This window comes from Panthera tigris, chromosome D3, assembly GCF_018350195.1.
Source record: "Panthera tigris isolate Pti1 chromosome D3, P.tigris_Pti1_mat1.1, whole genome shotgun sequence".
NCBI classification, from domain to species: Eukaryota; Metazoa; Chordata; class Mammalia; order Carnivora; family Felidae; genus Panthera; species Panthera tigris.
The window spans coordinates 62,470,977-62,481,930 of NC_056671.1; the positions used below are offsets into that span (position 1 = coordinate 62,470,977).

Consider the following 10,954-nt stretch of genomic DNA (forward strand, 5'->3'; position numbering starts at 1 on the left):
AGACTGTCTTTTTCCATTGGATACTCTTTTCTGCTTTGTCAAAGATTAGTTGTCCGTATATTTGTGGTTTCTCTATTCTATTCCATTGGTCTATGTGTCTGTTTTTGTGCCAATACCATACTATCTTGATGATTACAGTTTTGTAGTAGAGGCTAAAGTCTGGGATTGTGATGCCTCCCATGTTGGTTTTCTTCAATATTAGTTTGGCAATTCGGGGTCTTTTGTGGTTCCATACAAATTTTAGGGTTGTTCTGACTTTGAGAAGAATGCCAGTGCAATTTTGATTGGGATTGCATTGAATGTGTAGATTGCTTTGGGTAGTGTTGACATTTTAACAATATTTATCCTTCCAATCCATGAGCATGGAATGTTGTTGTACTTCTTTGTATCTTCTTCAATTTCCTTTATAAGCTTTCTATACTTTTCAGCATACAAATCTTTTACATCTTTGGTTAGGTTTATTCCTAGGTAACAACCAACAAGGATAGGGTGATTTACAGCATATAGCAAAAACAGAAAACTTTGACACTCAAAAGAATAATAACTTCAGAACTTCTTGTAAGTTATAAAACACTTCTTTGTCACAGAAATCAGTCATAATATATTGTAATAATGTCTGTATCCATTTGGTTCTGTCTCTTCAAAGTATGTTTTTTCCCCCCCACGCTCAAGACTAACGTACTATGATCTTATAGGTTCAGGATAAATTCCGACTAGACCTGTCTGATGAAGAGGCCGTGCATTACATGCAGAGTCTGATTGATGAAAGTGTCCATGCTCTTTTTGCTGCAGTGGTAGAACAGATTCACAAGTTTGCCCAGGTAAGTTCTCAGTGCAGTGGACTTTATTTCTGCCTCCCCGTGTCCTACCCTAGAGTCCTCAGAGAGCCATACTTTTCTCCTGCTAATGATGCCTTTTCCTTATTTTCTTTGTCAAGCCATTTTTGCCATCTCACCAGCCAGCCACTGTGAACATGCCGCATATATTATCAATTCTAAAACAGCCCACTGAAATTTTCTTAGTCGTCAGCTAAATTGTGGAGTATCAGCATTGGTGTATTTGTCCTTTGGCATCAGTGGTGATTGTAAACCTTACTTGAGAATGATCATGGGTCTAAAGGTGGCCTTGGCAAGTGAGACTTGAGCACATGTTGGGTTTTCACAAATGGTGAAGTGCTGGGAAAGGAGTTTTGAAGCTGAGTAAAGCAGTGCGCATCATGTACTGAAAAGGTCTGTCTGTAGCCTTACTGTTAGCAGAAGCTTGCATACAAATGTCTGAGGGAGGGAGACCTTTTCACACTAGCCTGTGATGCTAAACCTCAGGTTTAAAGCCTGGTTTCATTATGAATTTCATAATGAGGATGATTATGAAAATGTGAGCAAACAGAAAAATGAGACCTCTTTCCCCCTGCCCCCTACCCTCACACTCTTCTCCTTGTGCACCCCTTCCTTACTTTGCATATTCCGTTGGTAATTTTACTAATCACCCAAGCTCAAAGCCTGTCCGCTTGACTTCTCCCTCACCCGGTACCATTGTACCACCAAGCCTTGCCAGTTTAACTATTTCTTTAATTACCATTTTCTATCATTTTTGGACTCCTAACGTTTAATCCATTTTTTGCTCTTTACGATACCTTGGGTAACTAAAATGCTTTATAACTCTTCTCTCTGTTTTAACCTTTTTTTTTTTTCTGTAAGCATTTTTTATTCTAAATATCAGATATATTTTCACAATATAATGTTTTACTTTGTCCTCTCGCCCCCCTTGTTAATGTCAATGTGCAGTGTTTCCCCATTGCCTAACAGTGAAGACTGGTCTCTGGAAGCTCAAGGCCTTCCAGGATTGTATTCCAAGCTACTTTCCAAGCTGTTTCCCTAATACTGTCTCTGAATATTTTGATCTCTTCTGTCTCTGATTACTTTGCAGCTGCCATTTCGTCAGCACCAGAACATCCATCTTCTTATAATGAATCTTTGGTAAACTTATGCTTACCAAATCCAGTCCACCAAGATGTATTCTTAATGCCACTTTGATTGATCTTCCTCTGGATATTTATAATACTTTTAACTTTATTGAGTTGCACTTACATTTGCTTTCTATTATAGATATTTGTTAACGTTTATTTATTTTTGAGACAGAAAGAGACAGAGCATGAATGGGGGAGGGTCAGAGAGAAGGAGACACAGAATCCGAAACAGGCTCCAGGCTCTGAGCTGTTAGCACAGAGCCTGACGCGGGACTCGAACTCACAGACCGCGAGATCATGACCTGAGCCGAAGTTGGCCGCTTAACCGACTGAGCCACCCAGGCGCCCCTCTATTATAGATATTTGGATTCTTGTCTTATAACTCCTAAAATGCAAACTTCTTGAAGTCAGGGCTATATCTATTACTCACCTATTAGTACAATGGCTTATCCACTTAAAAAATATCCAATGAACTTAAAGGGGTTTCTTCCTGTAGATGTTAGCTTATACTCTTTTCCTGGCTTAACAAAAAGTTTCTTCTCCCAGAACACCAATTCAGGTCATATTTTATTATAAGGACCAAATCAGGTTCTGCATCCCAGGTTAATCCTATCCAGTCAATTCTCAAGAGAATAAACTGTGATTCAGATGGTATGTAAGTGATTTGTCTAGCTAATGGTGAATCTGAGTCCACACATAATACAGCAGAGTGTTTTAGAGCAATAGAAGCAATAGAATAGGATGGAAGTCCAGAACGGTTTAATGACTTAGCCATCTTCATGTGGCTAACAAGGAAGGGACAGAACCAAAACTTGAACCCAGATCTTTTGACTTCCATATCTAGTATTTTGAAGCCAGTTCTCTTGTCAACATTTTGCTCACCACTATTTATGTTATGTGTTAATGAAATTTTCTGTGGCATAGCCCACACAATCCTGTTATTTTCTCTCCCTTTTTCTTTCCCTTTATTTTTTAAGTTATTTATAAAAATTTTTTAATGTTTATGCATTTTTGAGAGACAGAGACAGAGTGTGAGTGGGGGAGGGGTAGTGACAGAGAGGGGGTGACACAGAATCCAAAGCAGTCTCCAGGCTCTGAGCTGTCAGCACAGAGCCTGATGCCGGCCTCGAACTCACAGACCATTAGATCATGACCTGAGCTGAAGTTGGATGCTTACGTGACTGAGCCACCCAGGCGCCCCTCTTTTTATTTTTTTTTTAAGACAGAGAGAAAGACACAGAGCACAATGGGGGAGGGGCAGAGAGAGGAAGATACAGAATCCAAAGCAGTCTCCAGGCTCTGAGCTGTCAGCACAGAGCTGGATGCCAGGCTTGAACTCATGAACTGTGAGATCATGACCTGAGCCAAAGTCAGACACTTAACTGACTGAGCCACTCAGTCGCCCATCTCTCTCTGCCTTTTTCTATGTACACCTTTTGTTTTTCTTTTTTAATACTCAAATAGTTGTAACATGTTTGAGGTTAGAAACTTTTAACTTCTGTGTCTTTGCATTTCCTTTAGAGTTGGTTATTTATATTTTATTTTGCTCTGTCCTTATTGACAACTGTACAAATTTCTCTCCTTCATGGGTTTTCTTTCTTGTATGCTTGAAGTTTCTCATTTTTCTCCCTTATTTTCCTGGACATTTATTTACCATATATAATGGAGCTAAAATTCCACACTTGAAATTAATGCAGCTGCCTAACACCTCATTTCAGATTATCTGTAGCTATACAACGAACCTGAACTTCCTAGCTTAAAAAACTTAAAAAACTTCTTATGATTCTCTAGTCAAGATTTCAGCAAGAGCCCAACCACATGGTTCTTTTGTTTCCTGTTACGTCAGGTGGGTTCACTATTCAGCTGCTTTCAGCCCATGATTGGGTTTGTCTGAAGGGCCCAGAAGGTTTCACACATCTCTTTGGTGCTCTTCCAGATGGCCTCTCCACTTCTCTCATCACTCAGGGCTCTAGCCGGGGCTGCTGTTCTACTGCATGGTGACTGGCTGCTCCACAGGAACGCGAGAGCAGAAGCAGCAGGCCTCTTAGAGCAAGTCTCAAGGCCAGCCCCTGTTCTCAGGAACAAGAGATAGAGTGTTCTCTTGGGGAGGAGAGGGATTAAGTGTTACATCTTTGAAGGCTTAACTACCACTCATCTGATGCAATCCAGGTTAAAGTTTGAGCCTTCAAGTTCTGTAAATGAACCTGTGGCATACTTTACTATAGTTTTGAAATTGTGTTGTCAATTACATAAGATGCCTGTTTTTGCATTGCTCACTCCATCTAAGAATAGAAAGACTCTTTTTCTTAATATTCTGTGTTAAAAATAGAGGAGACAGAAAGCTAGATAAAAAAAAAAGGGACCACATTATCATCTGGGGGAGGTAGTAATAGAGGCACCTTCATTCACCAATGTCTCTGGGCCTCAGTTTCCACATCGGTAAAGTGATTGGTATTGAAGTAAAAACTAATACAAATTTAATCTATAATCAGAGATGAACAAAGGTCACTTGCTTTCCAGCTTATACTGACTACTACAAAAACTAAAAGTAAATGAAACCCCCAGCACTGATGGTTAAATTATGAAGGTTGTTCAGAACTAAGAGTTAATGCACATACTTTAATGTTCACAGAGAAAATATGAATATGGGTGATAAATTGGTAATAGAGGTGGATGTATTCTTAGATATGGGAAGGATCATTTTATACATATGAACTAATGGATGATTATATTTCTTGGAAAGAAATATTAAGTCTTTTAGGTTTCTATTTTCTTAGAAATCCTGGATAAATAGTTATTTGATCTTACTTGGTCTTCGTTGTTACAAACTTTCTTGGGCTAGGATAGATTCTTGATAACAAAATAGTGTTATTATCTAAAATTAAGGCTGTAGCAGCATGAATATTAATAAGAGCAAATATCTGGATTATTCCAGTGACTTAATACTACCAGCATCATCCCAGACAGGTAAAAGTGGAGGTTTAATGCGGCATGAATATTTATGTAGGCAAAAATTTTTAGATCATCTCTCTCAGCTGTCTATAATGACAGATAACAGTGTCTGAGACAACAATAGCCATACTTTATTTATTTGAACTTTGTATTTCATATAGTGCTTTGCTATTTTTTAATATTATATAATCCTTAACAACCACAAAAGTGAGTTTTAACATTCTCTTCTTTTATAAATGAGAAGGCTGAGCCACATAAAACGTTTCCTAACTTACTAAATTCAGGTCTTTACCAGAATATCCCCTTTTCTACATCCTAAGAGATGAACTTGAAAATGATCATGCTATCTGAGGTTTCCTTAAATATATTTGTCACCTGTGTCTGTACTCTTGTGCAAGTGAAACAATATCAGAATGAGAATAAACTAAGGATGTTTGATTTCATTGGAATTTGTTTAGGCATTGAGGGTTACAAGAGACACTGAGTAAAGTTTTAACTTCACATAGTCTTTTGAAATTATCAAATGACAGAAGCATAGCTATTTCTAAACTGAAGTTTATTTTCTTCTTGAAACTCACACTTCTAAATGCAGTATATTTTCTAAATAGTGACTATGTATCTTTTTTAGGTAGTGATACTAATAAATTATTTGCACATGCAAATCCGGGTGACCAACATCTGTTTCTTCTGGTCACTCAAAGCATTTATTATAAAGATGTACACTGCTAAATGGGTTTGGCTAATTTCAGTGCATTCCTATTAATCACTGTGGATTGTAGGACAGTTTTCTAAAAATGGAGATAAATTAATTGATACATGTTAACAAAAACTATAGTTTTTCAGCATAAAAGAAATTATAGTCTATAAGAAGACCACAAAATTGCCACATAGAACTATTATGTTGCAATGCTGAAAAGCCTTATTTTCTTCCATCATACCATTCGCTAGGAAGGGTAGAGATTAAACACTGCAATATATGTTGCCTAGCAACACCCACCTATTAGTGATACAAATTTTCCACTGAAAAACACTTTTATTTAGGTCATTGTCTTTGAAATTGCTTCATCAGAACTCTTGTCTCCACTGAAATGGTCTTTAAAAGGCTTTCTAGTCTTAGCTGCACAGAAAGGTAGAGGTCACTTAGTTTGGGGCACTTCCTGCACTAAAACTAGGCCTTTGGATGGTGATCTCTCACAGTACAACCCATTTCTTCCCTGTTTTTACTTTCTCCTGTCTCTCTCTTTACCGATTGATGATAGAAGGCTAGAAAGTGGGGTGTGGTTTCCAATGAGATGCATTTTTTGCAGACTGAGAGTAAAACAGTAACAGATTGGGTTCAGAAAGTTTACCTAAATTCCAGCCCAAGATACCGAGAACACATTACTGCTATACATTTGGCAAGAATCCTTACTTAGCCCCTGTGGTGTTCAAGGGGGAAAAGCACAGGTCCAAGCAGAGGGGCACCTGAACTTAACACTTGAGGTAAAGTTATATGCCTTTACCTGAAGAGAATTCAACTATACATACTTGTGGGGATTAAAAGAAAAATGAAAGGAGAAAAACAATGTGGTTATTCTACCCAATGTTTTTCCTGAAGAGCATACGTCCTCTAATAAATGTGAGAGGAGCTCCTTTGGTAATGTTTCAGACCCAGTGTCTCCCATGACTGTGCTGCATGTAATTCCAGTATTGAAGATTCTCGTGTTTTGCACAACACGGCTTCTGAGTGCATGCAATCTATCTGCCCCATCTGCTGCTCAGAGAAACAAGTTGTTTTGCGTCAGTATTAAGGGAAAAGCTTCCTGTTTTGGACTTTTGGGGGAGATAACTGTGCAATGTGTTTCCTTGTGAAGGGCTTTTCTCGAGTAATTGTGTTTATTTGTGTTGCTATTTTACCTTTGTGTACTGACCTTACCACTGACCACAGTGTAGATGTTTGCACTGTGCCTGCTCTACCCTCTACTCTCCCGAGAGAGCGCATAGATGCAGAAGATGCCCACAGAGAGGAGAAGAGAGCATCATTTCTGAGTTTATGTTATATGGACCGTATTTTACCATTTGGAATAAAGGACAACAGTATAAAATATTTCATTGAACAAAACAAAGAGTATTAAATTCTTTAGCCAAAGAGAAATTTTTCTCAAGAAACAAACTTTTTTTTAACTAAATAATTTTCTAAAGAGTCAGATGATTCCCAGACCAGTGGCTTAAATAAGTATCATAATGCCAGTATATCATACAAAACTATTTTATATCATTTTGTGTCCCCCATCTGATCTATTCCTAATTTGTTTGAATTATCCTGGGAGGAATAAAAATTAACAACAAAGAAACAGCAATAATAGTAGTAATTATAGCCTATTGAACACTTGGATGTACCAGGAATTATGTAAAGAGATTTCTCAGCATTGCCTTGTTTAATCCTCACACCTGTGAAGTGTGTATATCACCAGGCCCGTTTCCTCGATGAGAAAACCGAGGCTGAGGTTAAATAACATACACAAGGTCTCATGGTTAATAGGGGAGAAAAGTCCAGAATCAAACCCAGACCCGTGGTTGTAGAAATAGACAGTAGTTTCTAAATCATGTTTTTCTTGATACACGTTAAAGCTTTAATTTAATGGAGGTGAATGGATTTTGTTGTAACAGTAGCGAGTTTTAAAAAATACACTTGTAAATAAAAAAAGAAATGATCTTTAACTTTTCTTTGATCTTTCATCTGCCCAGTGAAAGAAAAAGTCAGCTGTGCAGACAGCCAATGGAGTATGATATAAAAAGGAGCCATTGGGAGTAGTTACTCCCAGGTAAATATGGTAAATGTGGGACAACGTTTATTTTGCACTTTGGTCATAAACCAGTCTTGCTTGAATTTTATTGACCCACATGTGCTCTCATGTTGCACTGCTGTCAGCACCACGGCACGAACAGCCATCAAAACCTGTGACGTTTAAAAACCTACTAGAGGAGCTTGCTGCATTCCAAATGTTTTAAAGTCTTAAGATTAGTTAATTACTATAATAGCAACAGTCAGCAGAATGCCCCAGAATTTTCAGCTAAAATGCCCTGCAGTTTCCTTTTTATCTGTAGAAATTTAATTTCCTTTAATTTAATTTAAATTCTTAATTTCTTCTCCGGGGAAAGTTTTTAAACACTTGAGTATCATCCACGGTGAGATTTGTCTGTTTGCTTCATTAACTGCTTTTAGGAAGGTTAGTCGTCATACTCTTGTTTTTCTGCCCTTCTGGTTACATTTAACTGTTTTTTATAAATTCATCAAATGTACAGGGCGTTGAATATTTTGGGACTGGCTCTGCTACGTAGTATTACTAACTTTTTTCTCACAGACACACTTGGAAGTACTTAGGAGATATATTATAGACCGTTTGTTCAGTAGCAGTGTTTTTCTCACACATACAAACACATATATACACTTGTGTGGTTTTTTTATCGTTTTCAGGATATTTAGACTTCCTAACAGGTCTGTGAGGACCCTTCACAATTTGGCTCTAACCTGTATTTTCAGCTTTAATCATTTTCTACCAGCCTTAAAAAGAGTCCTTTTTGTATTATACTCTAATGATTTACCCCCATGACAATTTCCCATACGTAGTATTTCCCCCCAAACCCTCACAAGCACTACCTCTTTGCTCTTTGCCAGGAATGAGTTCCCCAACCATTGCCCAACTTTTGGATATACTTGTGTGTGTATATGAGTGGTGACTCTCTCTATGAGCATTTTGTCTTCAGGTTTTTTTTTTTTTGTTTTTTGGTTTTTTTTTTTGTCTTAAGTAACTTGGGGACTCTCACACAACCTGAGGCATTCCTGGCACATGGTAGGCACCAAATAAATGTATGTGATTTTATATAAGTGCCCAGGACCATTTGAGAAGTTGATTTTCTCTGACACAGTCTTCTTGAAAATATTCAAACAGCGTTTTGTTTTCTTTTTTTCCCTAACTAGGCTCCATGCCCAGCATGGAGCCCAGCATGGGGCTTAAACTCAAAACCCTGAGATCAAGACCTGAGCTGAGATTAAGAGTTGGATGCCTAAACTACTGAGCCATCTAGGTGCCCCTATACAGCTTCTTTTTATTTTATTTTTTATTTTTTTTAATTTTTTTTACATTTATTCATTTTTGAGAGACAGCACACAAGCGAGGGAGGGGCAGAGAGAGAGGGAGACACAGAATCCGAAGCAGGCTCCAGGCTCTGAGCTGTCAGCACAGAGCCTGACACGGGGCTCGAACTCACAAACCACGAGATCATGACCTGAGCCGAAGTCAGGCACTCAACCGACTGAGCCACCCAGGTGCCTCCTATACAGCTTCTTAAATCAGAAATTACATTCCTCTTACTAGCATGAAAGCTGAATCTTACCATATTCTTGCTAGGATTGCCACCCTAAATCATATCAGACCAAAATCAGTCAGCATCTCTGACATTTTTACACATATATGTGAACGCACATCCACATCCACAAATACTTGTCAGTGAGTTTTTTCCCCCTCATGTTTTTTCTCAGAGTAATAATGAGGTGAAGTTCACGGAAACAAGATTTTGTTTCACATGTACAGCATTCTTATTTCCTCCAAGATAATGGCCAACATCTGTTTTATTGAATAAGATGGCACATGAGTTATGGATGACTCAGTGTATGTTCGCCCAACAGGGAGAGTTGTTTGTGCTGAGAAAGTGGTGGTTGGTGGCATCTGTACATGTTAATGACAACCGTTAACTGTTACAGATTATTTTTGCTTAATAGTTCTCAAAAGTAAGCATTCTCTCAGTCTCAATGAATGCTAATGTAGAGAGAAAATGAGAAGAGGGTCAGTGTCACAGATCTCTTTATCAGCCATATCTGAGGTAACTGTGAAGAAAAGTAGGAAAAATAGGTGATAAAAGCATTGTTTTCTTTTATTTTTACTTGATATCTTAAAATCAAACACTGTTTGTATGTTGGCCCCCAAACAACTCTTGACCGGGCTTCCTTGTTCTTTCAGGACTACTTTCTTTGATTTGATTCCAGCTCAGTACTGGAATAAAGTGGTTGCACTCAATGAAGTGGAATAAGCAACAGGTTTTCACAGTCTCTAAAAATGTCATGACAAAACTAAGCATTTTTTTTTTAAACTGTAGACTCTGTTGTCTTTCTTTGTGAACATTGATGTTAATTACTACTTGTTTATCTGTTTTTAATTTTCATAGTACTGGAGAAAATGAAACTGGGTTTGGCACCTCAGAATGTTTGGCTCTGTAAGAGAACTACTTTAGAAGCAACCTCTGTATAAGGAAGACTTCAGAGTAACAAGGAAGAGAACATTTAATCTTCAAGATACCATATATCCTAAATGTTACATGGTGCCTGAATTCAATTTCCTTGGATGTCCCTGTCTAAATATTGTCTTGAAGGGTTTGTTTTGAAATATTGTATATATTTATTTTCAAATGTACACATTGTTAATAAGCTAAGAAGTGAAAAATTTATTCCAGGATCATGTATATACTTTGAGAGTTCTGGAAGAATTTTATGTTGAAATAGTAAAACATTTTAGTCTCTGCGTTTGAAATGTTCTTTTTTTCTTTTTTTTTTTTTTTGATCATCTCTTCACACCAAGACAGCAGTTATGAATTTGGACTGTCTCATTTAAGAAGGCTTTTTTGTTGTGTCTCTCCCTTCTCCCTCCTTCTCTTCCCCCTCTTCCTCCCCTGCTCATGTTTGTTTTTGCCTAATCTACAGTACTTAAAGGTTTACATATTGTGACTCATTCTTTTACAAAAGTTCAACAATTGCATATACTTCAAATAAGACAGTCATTTTCTCTCATTTTTAAATACATATCTTTTTTGAAAACTATAGTTAGTTCACAGTTCTCCTAGCTTGTAAGTACATGAATCAAGACACGTCAATCTGAGTCACTGGCCAAAAGATAACAATGACACAGCTATTAGTATTGAGCCCAAGATATTTTTACATACACATGTAAGCATAAATTGTCTTTCTGCAATAAATACTTTTTTGATGTAAACTTACTTTTC

The 10,954-nt window shown here is 37.5% G+C and overlaps 1 protein-coding gene across 2 annotated transcripts in view; it reads left to right on the forward strand.

Moving 5' to 3' along the window:
• The window catches only part of PIK3C3 (phosphatidylinositol 3-kinase catalytic subunit type 3), a 140,677-nt gene extending 130,201 nt beyond the window's left edge, over positions 1-10,476 (forward strand). For both annotated transcript variants that reach the window (XM_007081803.3, XM_042962956.1), the window contains 2 exons: positions 696-821; positions 10,124-10,476. In XM_007081803.3, the coding sequence (XP_007081865.2) occupies positions 696-821; positions 10,124-10,138 (141 nt within the window). In that variant the 3' untranslated portion in view covers positions 10,139-10,476. The remainder of the gene's footprint in view (positions 1-695; positions 822-10,123) is intronic.
• The last annotated feature ends 478 nt before the right edge of the window (positions 10,477-10,954 follow it).